Source organism: Saccostrea cucullata, unplaced genomic scaffold (assembly GCF_032062105.1).
Source record: "Saccostrea cucullata isolate Sc308-1 unplaced genomic scaffold, CSIRO_AGI_Scuc_v1 ctg1640, whole genome shotgun sequence".
Taxonomy (NCBI): domain Eukaryota; kingdom Metazoa; phylum Mollusca; class Bivalvia; order Ostreida; family Ostreidae; genus Saccostrea; species Saccostrea cuccullata.
In genome coordinates this window covers 95,402-119,164 of record NW_026918614.1, presented here as the reverse complement: position 1 = coordinate 119,164, position 23,763 = coordinate 95,402, and the positions used below count along the sequence as shown (strand labels likewise).

Sequence of the window (23,763 nt, the reverse complement as noted above, 5' to 3'; positions counted from 1 at the left end):
TATTGTGAAGTGAGTTAGAAGTTACATCATTTAAAGTTTTTCAAACGAAACGAACAAAAACCTCTTAAGAGGATGCACTGGCCATACATACATCTGATCATACCCCCCACCCCCCACCCCCACCCTCCAGGGGGTTTCCTCCTACAAAAACAGAGTATATAGACTTATGAAAGTGTCCTCTCACATTTCAGGATTGAGAAAGTTTATTACTCTTTGATGTGGACCCCTCATTCCTGGGAAAAAAATCCTGAATCCGCGTCTGTCGCTATTTATATATCGCCGTCATGTTTGTTGGGTCATTTAAGAATATAGGGCTTTATTTATTCCACGTTTCCAACAATCGTTGATGCTCTGGCATACCCAAGAAACTATTAAACATATTCTGCATGTCAGTTATAACCATTACGATTCCCAATTTCTTGTAGTTATAATATTTTCAGCTGTCTTCCTCAAAGCATATGCTGAATGCAGTTGAATCTAATATATGTAACCTTTACATATAGCCATGCTTTCCAGCATTAATCAATTACATTAGTTTTTTCCCTTATTTACTTCATCCTCTAAAACCATCTTTAGACTCGCGTAGTGAGGTGTTCATCTTTACGTCGCGGGTTCGAATCTCCAGCGGCACATGTACATGATTTCATTTTTTATTTCAGATACAAACAATATATACGATTTATATATAAAATGTGTTCTTTTTCCATTGCTCTGATGAGTATCATACAACTTAAAATGAATGCATGTTGTTTTGTGCAACATCTTCATAATTTACTCTAGTGAAACAATTTAACCCCCCCCCCCCAAAAAAATAAACGTTTATAACTTATCATGCTCATAGGTTCTATAAATATTGATGGCATTAGTCAGGCAAGCTTTTTGAAAAGCTGTTACTATAAACAGTACTGTATTGTATATAACATTTGCTTTTGTTGTATATTAAACGAAAAGTTAAAATTTATTCATACCATCATTGGGTGCATTTCGTCATGTACAAATTTGATATTATAATCACTTCGTTTCATTTAGTCACTTCCGCAATGTATTGTAACCGATATTAATCTTCAAATCACAAAAATAGATTTAATTCATTGGAATCCTTATTCCTTTCATGACAACATTATCATTGTTATTCAATCTTGATAAAAAATCAAAATAAAGAAGCAATAACATATATTTTTAAAATCATATCTGCATCAAATATTTCTATAATAAATCTCTTTGTGAAGCTCGTAATTAGTTTTTGTATGAAATATATTGACGAGTCCTCAGGGGATTTGACATAAAAGCGATATTTCTTAATAAACCAAGGAAGCAGTTCGTATATATACATGTATATATATATATGTCCGTCTGAAATTTCCAGCAGTTCATACGTAGGCCTCTGTTGATTTATAAAGCTATAGTTACATAATAAACCACCGAGACCTTCCTCATGCAATTCGAAAAAAAAAGTTACCTAAAAGCTCACAACAGGTGAGAGATATATTGGCAGTTTTGGGGGAAGTCGGTGTCCTCCATACCGCAGCCGGTACTATGTGAGGGTTTACGTGTTTATTTTCATGTTAACTCAATATTGAGTTGAGGCCTTAAATTGCAAAATGAATTATACACACAATTAAATCTGAAAAGCAAGTGATTATAAACTCAACACAAGCACACAACACATGAAATTAAAAGTTAAACGTTTTGCGTTCTTTTATGATACCAGTACAAATGTACAGTATGCTTGTATGTGTACATATATATATCTGCATTCTAAATTAAGTGCTTAGCTATACTCTTAATTACAACCTTTGGGGCTTTCAGACAAAATCAAACAAATTAATTTGAAACGGATTTTTAAAGTTAGACGATATCCCATATCCAGATCCTTTTTTGGATTCTTGTCCCCTCAGGTAACTCATCTTGTTCATAAGACTGTAAAATATTATAATTATGTCCCTTTTCCCTCCTGGTCCTGGCCCAGCAAGCAATAAATAGCCTGTTACTTAGCATTCCATTTGTAAACAGCTTCTCAAAATGACAGTATTCAAGAATTGTCTCAACTTCTTTTCTGTCACTCTTGCACGCTCGCCGTTTTATCCCTTCATATCTATAAAAAAAATTTATAAAAATTGATAAATTGAACTTGTAGAAAAATAGGATTAAAAGTATACCTACAAGTATAATCTGAATATTAATAAAGATACATGTATAACTATGTATAAATGTACAGCTCAATGCATTTTTTAAACTCACATGGTTTTTTGCACAAATTAAGGTCACATTGTTATAATGCAAAATTGTGTAACGTGACAACAAAAACATTTCAAAAGTGATTTTTATTTTAATTTTGATCATATTCCATTACTTTAAATACAATTCACACATAATAATTGGTAGGATTTTTATATGCTCTTGGATGATAGATTATGACAGTTCACAAATGGTTTTTTCATGGTTTCTCGTCAAATGCAGCCGTCTTTGTATCCGCCCATTTTAAAGTAAACTTTTCCCTTGCCTAAATACATAAACAGTGCAGTTTATGTAACTTCTGTATTTCTGTACATTAATATGACACTAAGGCGCAAGATGACAGAAGTATTTCTCGTCTGTTCGACTGCTTTTCATGTTAAAAAGATGGAATTTTTTCTGGTTAACTTTCTGAAATCTAGCATCATGAAAGATACCTTCCAACGAAAAAGTTTCAGATCATAAATGTAAAAGAATTTTCTTTTCAAAAGTAACAATTAAACATGTTGAAAGAAAATCAATACTTTATTATCCTATCCTTTGACATGATTTCTTTATGCAGTTTTGTCATTTTTCGGCGCTGCATTTCGACAAAACCAAGACAATTACGGAAAATGTGCAAGGTACTTAGAAAAATACTCATCTGTAAGAAGTCAATTTGAACATTTCAACTACATAGTATCAAAGAAAGCTCGATTAATAAATGTATTAATACCTATTGTAGAATAATACACATGTAACATCATACAATTTATAGACACATTCCCTTTAGAAACATCGATTTTTAAAACTTAATGATTTTAGAGAATAGGCACCCTTAACATGAAATATTTAATAATAGAAGGATTATGTCTCGCATTGAAGCTCGTTAATTTTAAGTTTTACTGCAAAAAAAATGTGACCTCAATTTGTGCGAAAAACCATGTGAGTTTAAAAAGTGCGTTGAGCTGTATTGGCTAGTCGCAATATCCATGGCACCTGATCCCACCTTTGATGCTAAAGAGATCCGTGTTTGCTCTGCTCCTATTTTGTATTGTTTAATGGACTTTGAGCTTGAATACTGTTTGTTATCTCCACATATTTCACCTATTAAATGCATTAATATTGACAATTTTAGTTTTTTTTAAAAATTGTACAGAGTTGCTTTTTTAATCCCTTTCAAACAACTAAGAAGGAAGGACTAAAAAGCATCACATCATATTTTTTATTTTCTAGGGTTAAATGGAACTTTATGAACCCATGCATATTGATTTCTATGTAAAGATTTTTTTTTGTCAGACTCAGACAAAACGTCATGCAAGTGTACTGCTCGCAATACCATTCATCAGGTGTTAATTTTAAACTCAGGAAAAGAACGATTTTATTCTTGGTAAAATATGTTATTTGAGAATCTCGTTTATTTCTAAATGATGAATCTCACACCTTCTCATAGTGACAAAAACAGGGATGAAAGAACGTGAAGGAATAATAAAAATGATAATAAAGTCGGCCAGGATATATTTCAGGGGAAATAATGAAAAACTGATGAGAAACTGAAGTTAAAAAAGAATTCCTTTCTTTATATATTTACCCGATCTTTTCACCCGATGAAAAATATGCAAAATCATCTTGTCAATAGATTATTCCTTTTAATTGAGGATTGGTTTCAGATTTTTATATACAATAGTTTTTCATTTGATAAAATTTTTCTTTGCCTAATGATTGTTGACAGCTAAGGATATCAAATCTTTAATTAAGGTATATCTGGTGATTTATTTTTTGAAACCACCCCAGCCTCCTTTAACTGAGTAGTTGTAAATCTTCACAAAACTTGATCCTTATCACATTTTTTTTTAATTTGATATTTTTATTTATAACCGTCACCTCAATAAGCTTTGATCTTGACGTTTGATGCAGCTTAAAAAAAACTTAAATCATTGCATTCTCATGTCGATACAAGATCATGTCAGCTAATACAATTTAAAAATTAATTCAAAAATGTTGTCCGACTTTTTTCATACTTGCTATACTATAAGTCCATTATATACACAATGAATTGTCGACAGATTTTTCTGTTATTTTTCCATTATGAATAGCAGCACAGGGCAGCGGATGGTCACCCCTCCATAGCACCTGATCCCATATCTGATGTTTTGGAGGTCTGTGTTTGCTGTCTTTAACTTTAAACTTAAAGCCATGTTATTTTAAATATCAAAATATGAATGATATGTTAAAACAAGCCAATACATTTGAATGACGTTTATAAAAATGTAGAAAATATAATGATTTAAATATCTTAGGAAAAAAATAAAGTTTTTAATGTCATGGTTAGAGATAAGGCGCTTCACAGTTGCCGATTTTATGAAAGAACGTAATCTTGGTAATATAATAAGATTCAAACTAAAATTATGCTAATTGAATAAATGTTTAAAAAAAATACATTAAAAAAAATAGAGACACGTTTTAATTAATGCATTTGCATTGGGCTTTGCTACTAAATATAAGAGAGAGTACATGTATTTTTGAGAAACTCATCGCACTGTTTTTTTTTACCTCATAATGTTGTTGAGTTTGCTCCATGGTTACAAAATTTGTTGACTTTAAAATCAAATACATTCCATCTAATAAATCGAACGGAATAAAAATACACACCAAATGCAACAAAATAAATATTTTTAAATAAGAAAATGTCTTTAATTATTTTTTGAGGATAGTATAAAACGATGATTGACGTGATCCATCAATTTTCCCAACAACCCTCTTTTCTGTTTACAATGAAAAAACGGCGACTGACGCTACTACTTCGCGCATGCGCAACCAACCTAGCTAGTGTTCTGTATTAAGAGATCGGCGCCAAATTCAAATCAATTAACATATCAATATCCATAAACATATTATTGTCATAAATATGTTTTTTCCCCATCTAGTTAAGGAGTTTATGTCTCACAACTAATACAATGGTATCACCAGTATAAATATTTCGCGAATTCAATGGTTGATACATTTACAGTGATCTTTCAAGCAAATGCAACTGATCGGATGAATCGAATTCTGGCTGATTTTTTTTCTTAAAATACTTGCTTTGCCATATTTTTCATATTGAATTACTAGTCTCTAAGAGTTTGTTTCAGTTTTCTGATCAGGAAACGGGTACTCGGCGGGTGTGTTCGGTTGACAGATTGTTTCTTATTCCTTCACTGTCCACGATTCTTTCTCCGATATGTTTAGATGTCCATCTTTGATTTGCTCCCAGTTTGTTTTGTTCCAGAAGAATAGACCATTGATTTTAATTGATCATTGTGTTTTACTTGTGTTATTTGAACGATGGATATACAGACAAAACACTCAAAGAATTTCATAAATAATTGCAACTGAATACAAACAGCAGTGAGCGATTGTTTGCTATTCTTTGAATTGCTTTTTACGAGCACTTTTAATTAGTTACCAAAATGGTTTATGTCATTAAATTTACACAGTAAGGTGAAACATATGAAATACATATATATTACAATTGTGTCACATAATAGTAATGAATTAATGTAAAAATTGGACAGCAATTATTGCTCGTATGAAAAATTTTGTCGACTTTTCCCTGATAATAAAAGAGGTCATATCACTGCTTATATTAAAACATTGGCCATTTACTTCAAGATTATCCCTATCTCTAGTTCATTTTTTAAAATAGAAAAGTTATTGAAAGAAAGTGTTAAAATTCTTTACTAAACCTTTAAATTTTCATTCTATGGCGAAAAATACAACTTTTTCATAACCATTCACACCAAGCTTATGCTATTCATTGTTGATGTAGAAGGTAGGAAAACACAATAAATGATTATGACGGTTCAATATTGGCGTTCGACTTTCAGAAAGTACTAGCATATGAAAAAAATATTGAATAACAAAAAAATCTAAATATGTATGTGCCTGTGTTCACCATTGCTACCTTGAAATGGCAAATTTAATGCAAGAGTTGAAACATTTGAGGAAAAAATTTTTTGTTCCATTTAGAAAAAATATACGAATATATCTAACACATGTAATTGAAAAAAAAGTGATCAATTGGCTAAATCATAATATTATATGTACATTTACTTACATAAATGTATATCTATGTACACCTTGAAAAGTAAGTATACTTTGTGAAATGATTTCATTTTATTATGTTAAAAATATACTGATGTTGAAATATACTCATGTATTATGCATATTGATTTTTACTGCTGTGGAATAAACTCACCAATGTCATATATTACACGTAGATATATATTGGAAGAACTTATTGCGGACTGCAGACCGTGTAAGAGATGAAGGTTATAAACAACCAAACTTCATTCAACGAAATCTTGCGCTTGGTAAATGAAACTAAAAGTATCAAAACCGTGTATTTTACAAACAAAATGGCCATGGCAGTGGGCGTTCCAATGTTTATTGAAAATCTTTTAGCCATTCTTGTATTATTGAACTGCAAAACAATGACAGTTCAGATTCGAACCCTGTTGCTTAATTTGTCCGTAGCCGATTGTTTGACCGGTTTAGTACTCGCCATTCCAGACTTTGCATACCAACTGACTTTCCATTGTCGGATAAAGAAATATATGGGAGCTACCATAACCTTTGCATCGATTCTAACCGTTTCACTTCTAAACCTGGATAGATGCCTCGCTCTGTTTTTCGGAATAAGATATTATGTCAAAGTAACAGATGTCAAAGTGAAAATTTCCTGTGCTCTGCTTTGGATCCTTGCATTCCTGAACTCTTACTTCATGTATTTAGACCTCTCCTTGTCATCAGGAATATACTGTCTAAAAGTCTACTCCTCGCCTTCAAATTTTGCAACAAAGTTTGCAAAGATTAACTGCCTCATATTCGTCTTCTTTAATGTCCTCCTTCTGGGATACCTGTTGTACAAGATACCAAGGAAAGCCACCAATACGGTTCTCGCCAAGATGGCGATAATCACCGGAACTGCTCTCGTCTGCTACACCCCGGGTTTATTTCTTCACGCCTTTTTCCCAATTGAAGATGACTATTACCGTAAACTAATCGGCTACACGGGCGTATTGGCGTTCAGTAACAGTATACTTAATCCGATCCTATATGTTTGGAGGTTTAAAGAAGCCCAATATGTCGTCACTAAAGTGGTTTGTTTTTGGAACAACGCTTTCCTAGAAAAGAGACGTGAAGACTGGAAACAGAGAACAGCGACCTTTCAAATTAATATTGTTAATGGAGACCACATAGAGATAAACTCAGCTTTGTAAAAGAATTTTCCATTTTCTCGTCAATGTCTATTAAGTAAAAAAAATGAAGACGACATCAAACCATTTCTTGAGGAGAATATCTAGAACATCCAGTGACTTTTATACAAAATCTGATGTGTTGTTATCCGGAAACGAATAGGACTGTACCTCAAAAAATCGCAATGTATTGTTCTTATAAAAATTACCATTTCATTTAAGAATGTTGTAGCATGTGCAAAATGATTTTCGTTTTTATCTACTATTGTTAAAATCAAATTCATTCGTTTATTAAATAATGATCACTTGCTTATACCATATTTAGTGGTTGAGTTTGTTCCAGCACACGAAGGATATTTAGAAGCTTTTCAAAACTATTTTTTGGTGATGTTTCACGAATGAAACACACTGTCATGGATAAAACTTGATAAATCAAATTTTAGATCATTGTGGAAACTTAAAGCAATGTCAAGGGTCTTTTTAACAACAGTTTCAGCTTATCTTCACTATTTAAATCTTCAACAAATCCTTTATTTTCCGATCATTGCAATTAAGTAGCACACTGTGGGTGTAACCAGTAGGCAGTGATTAATAATTACTGTATGGCATCTGATCCGACCCCTGTTTAAGAGGCCCGTTTTTGCCCTTCTACTTCATTGTATTATTTAAATAGAATTGTGGATTTGAGTACTGTTCGATATCTCCATATATTTCTTTAATGTCCTTATTAGATTTTTCTACTAATTGCGAATCATTTTTTTTTTACAAAAATTATTACTTAAACGAGACCAATTGAAAATGAAACTCTGACTCTTTTTCTCTATTTTTCATTCTCTTTTTAGCAAAAAAGTAGTGATTAAATCTCATTGAATTCTTTGACGTATTCAGGAACAGAGAAATACAATAAATATATATATATTAATTCCGTTAAGGATTCTTCTTCCCTTTTGTATGTATCACGAACTCAACAAAAATTATTGAGACCACGTTCTCACAAACAGCGACAAACACATTGAATACATTGTTATGAGTGAGAATTACATGCTATATCGAGAGAATTCTTCATATTAGTTCATTTATTATCAAAATCAGCATTCCTAATTATCACTTTATTTTTTCTTTCCCATTGACCCAATATCAACCTAACTTTTCACTGACATAAAAAAAATTCTTTTATTCTCGTATTTGAACGTTACGGAAGTTCGTTGAAGGCAGTTCAGAAAAAGACACATTTTTTGTCCCATGAAGACACAAAAATCATGTTTTCTTGCGTTTAAACGCAATCCTTTGCCTTTAATCGCAATATATGTAAATGTTTTGCATCTAGATGCAATATACATTACGATTAAACGCAATCTTTTGCATTTTAACATTGCGTTAAACAATTTTTATCCAACCTTTTGTACCTTATAATTATCATTTCGTTTCTATCAAAAGACCGGGTAAACGTAATCCATAAAGGGTTATTTTATCAATCTACTCATTATCATGTTTCCTTTTTATTTGTCAAAATGAATTGTAAAATATAAAATCATGAAAATGTTATAAAAACTCGTTTTCGGGTTGCTGTACTTTTTCTTCGAATTAGCTTAGAAGGAATTTAAGGCACTTTTTTTCCCGTGATTAGAGGGTTGTTGTTTCAAGTCCCGTTTGCATTTGGTCACAGTTAAACTTGATAAAATATTAGAAGCTCTCTGCACTTTTAGTTAAAGGTGCCAGTTTTTCGGATGAGACAAGCCAAAGGTCCTGCATCAGGACAGGCTTAAGCACGAGAATAATCACTCATTAATCAATGACCCTGAGTGTCGATTTATATCTAAATTTGCAGCCCTTCACCGGTAAATGGTTTCGTTTGTGTATGAGTGATCAATTCTCAAATGGGAAGAAAAACAGCAGAATATCAAATAAATCAATTAAGCAATTGCTCTTTATTTAAGTTGTGATATCGGGGAAAGTATGGACCGCAATTCCTGACACGAAGGTAAAGATTTACTAGAAATAATTAATCAAATTATCTTCCTTTGTGCCTATTTATTTGTTAAATTCAATACCAGACTCTAGGTGTCACATGAGAATTAACTGTAAAATTCATAATTTGTAACGTGTCCAGCGGAATAAAAACAGCAATCGGGGGTCGTACCTTGTCGATTCAAGGTTTTGGGGGATGATTTCCAATATAATATAATTTTTCTTAATGAATGATTGACAAATGATTGATTACAAAGGCCTGCAAAATATACAAATAAATGGCCAACCTTATCTAGGTTAACAATCACGTTAACATTTAATAGTGAATCAATTAATTACAGATGATTAAGAAAATGGCAGTGGGTAGGCAATCCCTAACACTGGCCAACCTCGGACTGACGCTTGTACTGCAGCCTTATTCAGGACACAGTCAGTACAAGTGACAGCCCTTCAACTGCTGTGCACACTGCTAGCCTTATTCAGACAGACACACTGTACACAACAGCCTGGTTGCTAGACGGGTCAACAAGCTTAATTACAAGTGTGGTGGCTAACCTCCGTCGCTGGTTAGCCTCTGAGTGGCTTGCCACTTTTTGGTTACACACGGTACTCTCCACAGCTTACACTGGAAAATTTTTATATACTTTTTAAGGCGGATGTTAACACCCGCAACCTAATAACTGAATCTGTATGATAACAATTTAAATTTCCGTATTACCTACCCACGCATCATGCGATGCAAACTCAATAGATTTTTTTTTGTATTTTAGTCATTTATCTTTTGATTTTTTTTATGAACACTATCTGTGTTAAGTATTATTTTCAATCAACTTCTTATACTGTGAAATGTATACAATGGCTACAAATCTGTCTCAGCAACCAACTAGTTTGCGATCTCTCCTAGGGCAGGTTCATTGACACCCAACTTCATCAATTATAGGACTGGGTCTTCAGTATAAAATTTTGATTTTCTTCTTGAATTTCTTTTATACGTATTTTCCATTTCAATGGCTGGTTGGCCTCTCTCAAATAACCTTTATCTTCTTGGACGTCTTTCAGCAAATAAATGCATCAGACAATGGCGTTTATTCAGGTCAACAGGCTTGTTTGATGCGGACAAAAATAAATTGCTCTTTTGCAAGGGTTTCTCTAACGTCACAAAAAAGGCATTTCAACTTGAATGTTTCAAATGTCTCCTTTCTGGTAATATAAGGAATATGAATAATAACCTGTAGATTTTTCTCCTTCTGTGTGTGCATTAAGAAGTTGATCTCTCTTCAATTCAGCACATTAAAGTCTAATGTACCATCAAACTTAACATGATTACCCTTCTGTTGAAATGTTTGTCCTTACATCAGGCCTGCGTGTTGTGATATTTGTAAACAGAGGGTCATCGTTAACATAAGGTGTTTGTTAAGGAAAATCTTCTGTGTATCTGACCTACCTATGCTAATGCGGCTCTCAGGCTCTCTTCTTTCTGATATATCAGTAGGTAGAGTGGTCGTCCTAACTAATTTAGGATTCGCACCCATTGTCTCATAATAATCATCTTCTAAGGTTGTCCACCTGCTTTCAGGTAAACCTGATCAAGCTAGCCTGAAGCTTACTTAGCTCTCTTTCGATTTTAGTAAGGTCATCCATACTATCCATTATAAACAAATATGATTATTGCTAACTACTAAAAGGTTAACAAAGTATAAAGAAAAATCAAGTACACCAAATCCCAATGCTGCCACCAAATTTTGTAACGTGTCCAGCGGAATAAAAACAGCAATCGGGGGTCGTACCTTGTCGATTCAAGGTTTTGGGGGATGATTTCCAATATAATATAATTTTTCTTAATAAATGATACAAATGATTGATTACAATATACAAATAAATGGCCAACCTTATCTAGGTTAACAATCACGTTAACATTTAATAGTGAATCAATTAATTACAGATGATTAAGAAAATGGCAGTGGGTAGGCCCCTAACACTGGCCAACCTCGGACAGCCTTATTCAGGACACAGTCAGTACAAGTGACAGCCCTTATTAATTACAAGTGTGGTGGCTAACCTCCGTTAAAAACACAACAGCCTTTATTTATTTCTATTCTTGTAGACTAGACCTTTATTTTATAAGGTCGACTTCTTCTGTAAGCTGACGTTATAGTCTCACTTACTTATATCGCTGTCTGTTCACACACGTCTTGTACACTCCACAGCTTACACTGGAAAATGAACGCTCGATACAGCGATTCAGCTTTTATATACTTTTTAAGGCGGATGTTAACACCCGCAACCTAATAACTGAATCTGTATGATAACAATATAAATTTCCGGAATATTACACATAATTCTTACCCGAAGAAGGGACCCACTGAGGCTTGGATTTGCTCACATTATATATGTGTATTTATGTATATAAAGGAATTTATGTGATCTAAATGCGAACTAAATTGCGTATTTTTATAAATCACCATTTTGTGTGAATTCATGGGTCCCGAAGGGATTTTCTGGGTTTTATATTTAAGCGTTCTCTAGTTACGGCTATTAGCCATATCCTTATCAAAATAACTTTGGGCTCCAAATTGTGGTTTACAAATCTTAGGCCCCACCTTCTGCTGCATTCTGAAATGGTAAAATCTGTAATCTCAATTGGCATTTGTAATAAATGCTCTACACACACACACACACACACACACACACACCCTCTTTATTATTTTACAAGCTGCAGAACAGAGCTGCAAATGTGCTTCAGGTTCACATGAACCGAATTGTTCATCAGTTTCAGTATTTAAGAGCACATAAGGAGCTTTAAATCTTCATTTAAATAAGAATGATAAAGATGCTAAATTTTTTTTTTAATCAGGCGAGATTTTTGGCCTGTTGGCCTCTTTTTGAATAGGGTTCAAAAATTCAAATATTTTAAATCATTTTAAGTATCATTTGTTTCCGATGAAATTTCAAGAAGATTTAAAGGTTCACTTTATATTACAGTATCAATCAAATCATATATGACTTTTATACATAACGAAATGTATGATGTGAATTCTTTCTAATTGAAAATAAATCTCTCATCTTTTCTTTCGCTCAACATCAATGTGACAAAACAAAAGAAACGGTAACCACTTGCAGAATTCATAAATGTGACAAATAAGCAGCTTAAAACTTCATCAAGTAAACTTGATATAATCCTGAACTTGCAACAGCTCTAGGTACCTGCAAACAATATACTCTAATTTTATTTTTTTCCCTATTTTTCTCAAAACAATCCCTTTTCTCGGCTCGTGATATACATATACTCAGTTTCACTCATTATTTCTGAAAGTTATAAATTATTGTTGACAGGACTTAAAGAAATTTTCTGCGACCACATAGGAAGTTTATTTATTATATCTTTTTTCAAAAGGTCATGATAAAATAGGGTCTGAAGTCTATATTTTTTTTTCTCAGTGATTTCCCGAAAAATTCGAACTACATACAGTATGTATTTGAATTTTATGAAAACAGAATAATTGAAACAAATTCTAACAGCTGCGACCATAACAAATAACTACGAAAAAAAATGTGAACTTAATCAAATCTTTTTTTACTCGATTTTATGTTCATTATCTCCATATATTTTATGATAAATAGTGGGAATTTGCTCTACTTAAAATACGACGGCTGATTCAAACGTTTTGTCAAAGTGTCCATATCTTTTTTTTTTTAATTTAGCGTCTTGTTATCAAATATAATATACCAAAGGATACAGACATATAAATCTAATTGGAAATTGTAATTTTCATTTAATAACGTTAACTTGAATTTATTTTATAGATGCTTAAATCATAAAACAGAGTTGGTGTCGCCGCGTCACAAAATAAACGTCACGTTTCAAACAAACATTTCAAACATGCCCTTATCGTCTTAAAAATACTTCTGTATTTGATACTACACTATGTTTAAACGTATTTAAACAACTTTTACTGATCGAATAAAAAGGCGAAGCTAACGAACGGTGATCAGTCTCAGAAATATATATATATGGAAACTTACTTCCATGTACCTGCTGTCATCTGCAAATGTGTTTAAGTCTCCTTTCCAGTTCCAAACTCAAGAACAAGCTCTACGTTCGTACATTTACGAACATTTTGACCACTACAGGCTACTGATAGATAATTTGAAGTTAAAGGAATTTCAACAACCTTCTTGAAAGTCAGAATGAAACATTTGGAGATAATGAACAGTATTCATGATAAAAAAATTCATAAAACAATACAAGACAGAGCAGATCAAACATGGACCTCCAAAACATCAGAGGTGGGATCAGGTACTATGGAGGAGCGAGCGTACCCTGCCGACCGGTCACATCCCCGTGTGCTCCTTGTCATGATCAGGAAATGGGTGCGTATCATAATCATTACCGCTACATTTTCAAAATTTTCATTACCGCTACATAGTCATTACCGCTACAAAAAACCTTACATTACCGCTACATAAAAAAGTATACATTACCGCTGCATTGTCTCTTTCGTTAGCCAGCCACTTATGCGTGTACAGTACAACCTATACATGCATAAGACCCGTTTCCACTGCTCACTACGGGTAGGTGAAAGTAGGACTTTGGATAGGATGGGTTTATTATTTTTTTTTTATTAAAATCAATTTTATTTCATTAAAAACAGAAATTTAAAATCAAGCACTGTTCATAAATAAAATTCTGGGAGAATCCTGTTTTTACAGCACGTATTTTCATGTAACTTTTTTCAAGGAAAGGCTGAATATTGGCCAAAAAATCAAAAATGCTCGGTTGTGAACTACATTTAACATTAATTGTGCCGAACTCTTTGTGAAAACTTTTACACTCAACATCTGCGTCTGCCCAAATTGTTGGTGGAAATGACGATGACCGCTCAATGTGCCTCGGAAACACACCAAACACAAAGCACTCTTCAACTTCTCGAGGATCCAAAAAACCCAAATAGAAGAAAACTTTCAACCACTGTCCAAATACTGTTCATTATAGAACTCATATATCGAACATACCTGGCTAAACTGATATGTAGCGGAAATGAGTTGTTTTTGGCTGCCTCAATGTGTAGCGGTAATGAGTTGTTTTTTGCCAGAAAAATGTAGCGGTAATGATCGGTCGAAAATCTGAAAAAATGTAGCGGTAATGAGTTGAAATTTTTGGCAATGTAGCGGTAATGTTGATCTCCCCAGGAAATAACGGGAAAATCCGTCGTCAATTCAGTGTGTAAATAATGGACGAACGATTGGTATGAAAAACGTCAGTCAGCATTTGACTAAATCAAAAATTGATTTTACTGATGAATCCTATTTAGGTTATCATGACTCGTAAGCATATAAATATTGTATTATATTTGGTCATATTATGACTGCCGTGTTTCATTCCAATTGTAAGGCTTTTGAAAACAAAATTTAAAATCAGAACAATTCTTCTACCTGATTAATACAAAGGACGTACTCACCGGGGGAGGGAGGGGGGTTATGGGCCTAGAGGGGGTTATTATTCCTAATCTAGGTCTTCTGCAATTTCTTGGGGTCCGTTTTGACGCCCTGTTTGAAAAAGTTGATTACTTGTAGATGCATTTACGATGGATTACTAGTCGTTATCTATGATTGATTGATTGATTGATTGAGTGTATATTATTATACCCTTAAAAATAGCTTTCTATATATTTTATTACAAATAAAAAGTCCAACAAAATAAATGTTTATTACATCAGTCTAACAATTTCACTATTGACCGGCCTGCCGGTCCAAAATAAGAATTGTTAGACCGCAGCGTTACTTCTACGTCACAAGTAATTAATCATCTTTCAATATCGGCGACACGGAAATAGCCGAAGTTAAGAGCTGCAAGAGTTATTGCTACTAGCAAGGAAAAAGGGGAAGAGTATGTTTCATGATAAATAAGTTTTGTGATATAATGAAAATATGATTAATTTTTTTCTTTCTCAGCTATTGTTTTATATTTACTGTTTACGTCATTTTATTTAATTTAAGTTAAATCTTTGAAAAAGTTCATAATTAATCAAAGTATCAACGTGTTTAAAATTTGTTTAATCAATCATTATAATTTTTGTTTCAATACTCACATCTTTCCACAATGAAGAGAAACCGTGAGTTAAAGCAACGGTTTAATTTTCCTCGAACTACTGAAAAATACTATAATGTAAGCGATCTAGAAGCCCACTTAAAGTCAAAAATTGGGGCATTTCTATTTTGTTATGAAGGCCTGGGTAGAATTGGTTTCCCTTCTTCATTTCCACATACATTGTACGTATCTCTTAGTAAAAGGTATATATCCGAGGGTATAACTAATATTACACCGGAAAGATATATAGCTTTGAACGGTAGATTAGATATAGATCGACGTCATAAGCCGAAAGCTAATATGATAAATACTTTCCGATTATTTCTGTTGGTATTTTTCAGTCAGTATTAATAATGAGTTAATTTCGATGAATTACTTCTTGAAAAGGTCCTTTCCCTCTGTTCGATTTTTAGTCTCCCCTGAAAGATAAATGACGCAGAAAAAATCAATCAGATAGTGCTGCATTACAAGAATACAAAATAAAAAAACATACAATATAGTATATAGTAAATATATAAAACATAACAGTGTCTCGCATCATATGCTTGTAAATGAAAATATGTACTTGTAAACGATGTTCTAAGGGTTAACCAGTAATTTACAAGTGAAACTGCAGATTTCTTTTATTGAAATTATTGTACGAATTCATGTATGTTATTGTCTAGAATAATTTTTGGTATAAGGTTGGACGGACATAATATTTAAGATACAGTTTTTCATATCAATCATTCCCTACACATTCTTTGTATAAATTCGAAATACATGTAGAATAACCTATTTGCTCATTTCAACACTTTGTTATTGGTCTTTTTTCTGAGATACTGAAATGGGGATCTTATTTCAAACAATTAAATCCATATACATCTCGTCGATCATTTATTGTAAAATAACTATATTGTAAAATTTGATTATATCGTACTAGTCAAGTATTGATTTCTGATTTTAATTAAGTCATTTTTGATAAACTCTCTTTTGAATTATCATTGCAAGACAGTATCCTACCTATATTTTAGCACGGATTTCTAAAACATCGGAGGTTGGATCGGGAGCCATGGAGGAGTGAGCATCCCATGCCAACAATCAACACCCGCCGTGTGCTCCTTGTCATGATCGGGATATAACGGAAACATCCGTCGTCAATTCAGTGTGTAAATAATGGACTTACAATAACTATGAAAAACATCAGTCAGCACTTGACTCAATGATAAATTGTATTTGATGACAAGGTCATTAAATCGACCATAAAACATATGAAATGATGACTCTAAACGGGATTGCTGACATTCTTGTTTCATCACTGTATTTGTCACTAATTTACGTGGTTTTTTTAGTATTTTACATACGTAGAGCATGCTCTTGCGTATCGAATCAACTGAGATATAAACTGCGTATGCAGGTGATGAAGATATATTGCTGCATAAGTAAGGGAAGCTGACGATTTAAAAGTTAAAGTCTTCACGTTTATCATAAAGCTTGGCCGTTAGATAACTATTAATGTCTTTTTCAAGTAAAATATCCAAATATGAAACAGTTGTGTCAGACACTGTAGAATCTTTTATCTCAAGCTCACTGGGATATATCGTATCGACATAAGAATGGAAAATACCATTGTTAATTGACAATACTTTATCGAAATATCTAAATGTCGAATTAAAGGCCACAGCAAGTGTTTCCTTCTTTTCACGGATAAGATTTTGCTTCATATGAATACAAAAGTAGGTGTGCTAATAACGGGGCGCAACAAGTACCCATGGCAATTCCAATAAATAGACTGTTGGAAGACCTGGTCTCTCCAAACCACATATATATTGTTCAATCAGAAACCAGAAACTCAAGCATCTCTTTGATGTCAACTTCAGAGTATTTGTGTGTACAATCAGAATGTTTCTCAACAAAATTATTTTGCAAATGACTAATGACAAGGTAAGTAAATTTACGAGTTCAATTTTATTGAAAAAGCAGCTGTCAATGAATCAAAAATCCTGCATTTTATAATGGGGAACGGTTGTGTATTAAGTTGAAAAGTTGAAAGTTTTTAAGCTATTAATTTTATTAAAATCTAGATATGATATCCTAAGCTGTCAACCATCATTTGGAAAAGAAAATTTGATATTTTTTGTATATCTTTATATAGCTATTCTTTTAAAGGTGACCAAAATAGTCTGAAAATGGCGACAACCATCTATCCCCTTTAAGTCAAATGTTGATTAACGTTTTCCATACTAATTGTTAGACCATTATATACCGATATAATTATTCATGCACTGAATTGTTTTTAAAGACCAGAAGCACGCGGCGGGTAGGAACGGTCGGAAGAAGATGTTCACTACTCTATGGCACCTGGTCCCACCTCTGATGATTTACAGGTCCATGTTTGTTCGGCTTCAAAATCTATATTGTTAATTGGACTTTTCTGTATTGTTAAATGGACTTTTGATCTTGGATACTGTTTGTTATCCCTATAGATTATCTAGAACCTGAATCACTATTCATGATAACACTTGGTACTATTCTTTTTAACTAATCAATTTTTCGGATTTTCCATGAGTACTTATTGCACCAGGTTTTAACAACATTATTTTATATTCACATGAAACAGAATTTATTCAAAAATTTTACTTGAAATTTTTTTTTTTTTTTTTGATTTTTTGCAGCCTTCAATTCTATATTTTGATATACTGACTAGTTTTATCATTACTAACAATATTCATTCTCGTTATTAAATTCATTATATAGTGTTGAACTCGAAACAAAGGGCATTACAGTGAGTAATATATCTGTTTTATTTTTGGATATTATACTTGAAAAAAAATTGCATTTGGAACACTAGATTGATTAATTGATTGATTGTATATTGTTTAATGTGTTTAATTTGTTCAATAAACTGTTGACCTATATTTTTGTTCTATATCTTCTTGTTTCATTCAGACATCATATCCTTAATAAATTAATAAACCTCATGCATGTAATTGTCCTTTTTAATAGTAGATAGTTAATAATAATGTGTCTAAATTAACTAGATATTAGACTAACTGTACCATAATATATTAATAAGTCAGCGACCACCAATAATCAATAAAGAAATCATTTTGTGATTCTGTACTTAGTCTGGAAGGATTTAAAGAAAAAATTCAACTTAAACATTAATAGTTTTATTAATTTTACAAAACTGCAAAAAAAAAACAAAAAAAAAAACAAACAAACAACAAAACAAAAAACAAAAATGCACAAAATACTGACCTAGATATAACGGTTCCAGAATCAGTATGACTTAGTGACCGAATATTTTATACCATTTATATTTAAGTTATTACTTGTGATTTATTTAGTTTATATTAATTTCTTATAGTTAAGGATTAAGGGATTCAATAGAAAGCTGTTACATAAGTAATTGACTTTCTTGATATAAGTGATGAGCTTTCAAATAAACTGCCAATTATTGGATGCTTTTATATTAGAATATTTCCATTTCTAATTTTTTTTCTCTATAATAACCCTTTGAAAGTAAGCGGAGTTGATTTCCTGATAATTCTGCCGGAATGTAAAATAGGCAGGTCGATAGGTCAGCAGCTACATAGTAAGGAGGCCTAATACGCATGCAAATCTCGTGCGCATCTGTCTCTGTGCCTGACGCTAAGGAGGCCAAATATGCATGTAAATCTCGTGCGGCTGCCTTTGTGTTTGACGTAGTGTGCGAGGACTATTGAAATTGGCATGGAAATCCTCGTGTTATTTAAATCGATTAGTCTACATTCTTAATGTCTATAAACCTACAATTTTATTTCACAATGAAATGGAAATATAAAAAAAAACTGTCTAGTTTTAGAGTATGCCAGGGACATCAACAATTGTGGGAAACATGGGATAATTTTAGCATAACGGGCTTCGCCCGTTATGCAAATTATCCCATGTTTCCCACTATTGTTGATGCCCTGGCATACTCTCAAAACTAGACAGTGATTCCTTAAATTAACACACTGAGTAATAAGTATGGATAGTTCAATATCGTTATTACCAAAGCTGAAACAACTTTAGTACATCAGGGTTTTTTTTTATTATTAATTAAATCACATATCTTGTAAATCAAACAAAGAACTGCGAACGATAGTATTGTTCTCCCGCCTACCTCAATTTTCAAAAGTTAACATATTCGATGAATTTTTAAAAGAAATTTTATAGATAATTATATGGATTTTCATAAAACATTACTTATTTGGGTAATCAAAGAGAGATAACTTTAAAAGAACTATATGCGGTATATTGCATATGTTTGCCCCCACAAAAGTCAAATTTTGAAAACTACCTGAAATGTGCTGAATTCAATAAATTGTACGAGAAATATAAATCAACAGAAAATATTATAGTTCCAGAGCAGTGTATTCACAATTTTTGTTTTTATGACGTCACAAACTAGTCTGATTTTATATCCTTTTTCAGAAAGAGGACAAAATGGACAACATTTCAACAATTTTAGCTTTAAAAGTTATAGAGTGCATGTGTGTTCAGGAACAATATTGACATATTTCATTGATATTATCATTCTACACATTATATCAAAATATTTATCCTGAACACGCATGCGCTCGGTGACTTTTATTTAAAATATCGACGAAATATGTACATTTTTCTGCAAAATTCATAAAAAAACGAAATTTACGTCATATTTGTGACGTCATTACATACATATGAGGTCATTACTTATGAAATTATTCAGTGCTTTGAAGTCAGCATATACTCCCCTGTTTAAGGACTTAATTAAATATTACTCCATCAAAGTTTGATTTGGGGGGCAAATATTGGTTAATACCGCATAAAGTTCTTTTGGTAAAACTTGTGTTTTTCACTATAGAAATCAACGGAAAACGGAAAATATTTTTAAAACATCTCATAATTTTGTAAATTTTATGGTCGATACAATGACATTGTCAGCAAATACAGTACATTTATCCTTAAGTGAAATGCTGACTGACATTTTTCATATCTGATTATTAGCCCATTATAAACACATTGGATTGTCGATTATGTACCGATGATGACAAGGAGCACATGGTGTGTGTGACTAGTCGAAGGGGATTCTTATTCCTCCATGACTCCTGATCCCACTTATGATGCTCTAGATCCCCGTGTAACCTCTTCTGTAAATTTTGTACACTGCATTGTTTAATGGATTTTAAGGTTGATTACTGTTCGTTTACTACATATATTCCATTCTTGATTATCCGATATAAAACTACTACCCCCCCCCCTTCCACAGGAGGCCCGGTCTTCCCAAGTGTATTATTTTACGAACAAATTTAAATCAAAAGTATGCAAAAAAGATGCCTTTAAATAAGTTGCATTTTTTCTTGCGCCGGCGGTCTTGAGAATTTAAAATATGATTTTCAAATGCTACCACCAAATTTTTTATTTCCCCCATTAAAGAGAGGATGACATTTCATGTGAACAGATTTTTAAAATCACGGACCTCTAAAGACAAGGGGGTCATCATGAAAGGTGTCAAAAACTGCTAAGCATCCTTTGTCGACAGGCAGTACCCCCTATGCATTCCTCCCCATGATTTGGAAAATGAAAGAAAATAAAAATTTTATATTTTACTCCATTGCATTTGTAGGTGCATAGATTTTAAGGCAACCAGATTGTAAAAGCATATTACTCTTTTCATTTTTACATTGTAGAAGACGTCTCACTGCGAATGAATACCTATAGACTTCCTTTCTTCATCTTTTTCATTATTAATTAATAAAAACAACACGCTGACAGATCCTACATGTTTTGTTTACCGGGTGCATTATTCATGTACGTACCGTGGTATCAGGTCAATTTGAGTTTAACTTGAAGTTATCAAATGCCAGTGATAAGGAGAGATGTCTTTGTTTTAAAAACAATATCTCAGCAGCTGTTTCGATAACGAGCATTTAAATTTATTGGTTTATAAGTGAGTGCTCCTCCTGTTTATAGCTTCATTGAAGATAACATATTTTCTATTAGTATTGGATAACCTGCGTTTGTCTTCCAACGAAAGAATCCACAAATACTAAGATTGAAATGAAATCCTACAATCAGATAGAAATGGAATCTCAAGTCTTTTCAGTTTTTAGAAATCATGACTGAAATAATTAGAAAAATGCTTTTACTTGTTTTAGCAATCTTTTTCAGTGCAATTAATAATCTTCGCGATTCGATTTGAAAAGCCAATCAAGATATATTTTCTTTAGTTAGATAAGTTTCAGTTCTTTTTGAAATATGCATTGTATAAGCAAAATTTAAAACAAAATCGGTAGCTACCGAAGTTAATTGATTTTTAGAGACATGCTATGATTTTGCATGTAAGAAGATCCATGCATTTCTTTGCGAAAAGTGTTTTGATTTCTATTTATATGGGATAAAAAAAACTTTTTAAACAGTCATTGTGCTCTGTTTGGAACTCTTTGATGCCTGCGAGAGTTCCATCTTGAAAATTGTAAATAAATGAAATTTATCATACAAATATAATTTATAGATTATAAAATCTATATTAGTAAATATTTACAAACGCATACATGTATGTGTATGTTAAGTCTTAGAGTTGAAATCGATCTCAGCTATATCTATAGTTAAGACATTACATCGGTTTTGTACGACGGGTTATTCGTGCCATTTTAACAATGTAGAATTTTTTTTAAAATCGTTTGAACGATTTAAGAAAACGTTTGTACGATTTAACAAATTGTTTGTACAATTTAATAAATCGTTTGTACAATTTAATAAATCGTTTGTACAATTTAATAAATCGTTTGTACAATTTAATAAGTCGTTTGTACGATTTAATAAATTGTTTGTACAATTTAATAAATCGTTTGTACAATTTAATAAATCGTTTGTACAATTTGTTTGTTAAATCGTTTGTACAATTTATTAAATCGTTTGTACAATTTATTAAATCGTACAAACAATTTTTTAAATCGTACAAACGTTTTCTTAAATCGTAAAAACGGTTTCCTAAATTGTTTAAACGATTTATAAAAATCGTACAAACTATTTAAAATAAATCGTATGAACGATTTAATAAATTGTACAAACGATTTAACAAACAAATTGTACAAACAACTTATTTAATTGTACAAACGATTTATTAAATTGTTAAAACGATTTATTGAATTGTACAAACAATTTATTAAATCGTACAAACGTTGAAATCGTTCAAACGATTAAAAAAAAAATTCTACATTGTTAAAATGGCACATTACATCGGTTTTGTAAGCGACATAAAAATATCTTAAAAGAACACGCTTTTGTAGAATGACCGTCAGGTCTATTTCCTCTACGTTTTGATACTGTGGTTTATTATTTCTATACTAAGTCAGAGGCGAATTCATCAAGGCTTTTTCTCATTATTTTCCCTACATATTTTCCCTTTGGAAGGTCGTATAGCATATTGCTCTTTTGAAGTGTCGTGGATAGAAAGTAATTATACGTCAATACTTTAAATTCTTGTCACATCAAAAGAGAAAACTATACAACCACAATATATTTTTGCATTCCAATGTTCTTTACATGTATATTAATCAAAATTAATTACCATTGAATTTCCCTTTTGCGAAAAATACCCTTCATATTTTGCTTTGCATTTCATTGAATGAATTATTATATCTTGGGTTACTATTTTGTTCTTTCCTTATAATTTAATTTTCAATCTTCTCTCTGAAAACGTCTTAAAATTGTTCATATTTTAAACTTAACGTCAAGCGGATTGATACGCTTTTGACTTAAGTCATTGTAACGTAGGCCACCCAAATTATACAATTTAGATTAATTTTTCATCCAATCAAATGACGCGTTACAACCAAAATTAAATTATATAAAGATAGCAAATGGTATTCCAGAAGTCCTTCAAAATAACATAAACCAGCAGCAGAGCAGACAAGGACCTCTTATAAATCAGAGGTGGGATCAGGTGCCAAGGAGGAGTAAGCATCCCCTGCCGACCGATCACAGCCGCATTGTAATCTTTGTCATGATCGGGAATTACTTATGACGGAAAAATCAAAATCCGTCGACAATTCAGTGTGTGTATCAAAGCTTTACAAAAAGTATGAAAAAGTTAGTAAGAGTCTGAGTTTATAGTAAATTGTTTTTGCTTACATGATCATAGATGTAATGATATAAAGGATATTAAATATTTTATGGCTTTGAATTTACTGTATGTACAGGGAATTCTTTGCCCCGTTTCATTTTCGTCCCTTTCGTCCTACACTCATTTGGGCAAATTTAAAACAA

At 32.2% G+C, this 23,763-nt stretch overlaps 1 protein-coding gene across 1 annotated transcript; it reads left to right on the top strand.

The window, feature by feature from the left end:
• The first annotated feature begins 6,611 nt into the window (after positions 1-6,611).
• On the top strand, positions 6,612-7,475 carry LOC134268657 (isotocin receptor-like). Its single transcript, XM_062750910.1, has one exon. It carries the CDS (start codon positions 6,612-6,614, stop codon positions 7,473-7,475), a length of 864 nt encoding a protein of 287 aa, XP_062606894.1.
• The last annotated feature ends 16,288 nt before the right edge of the window (positions 7,476-23,763 follow it).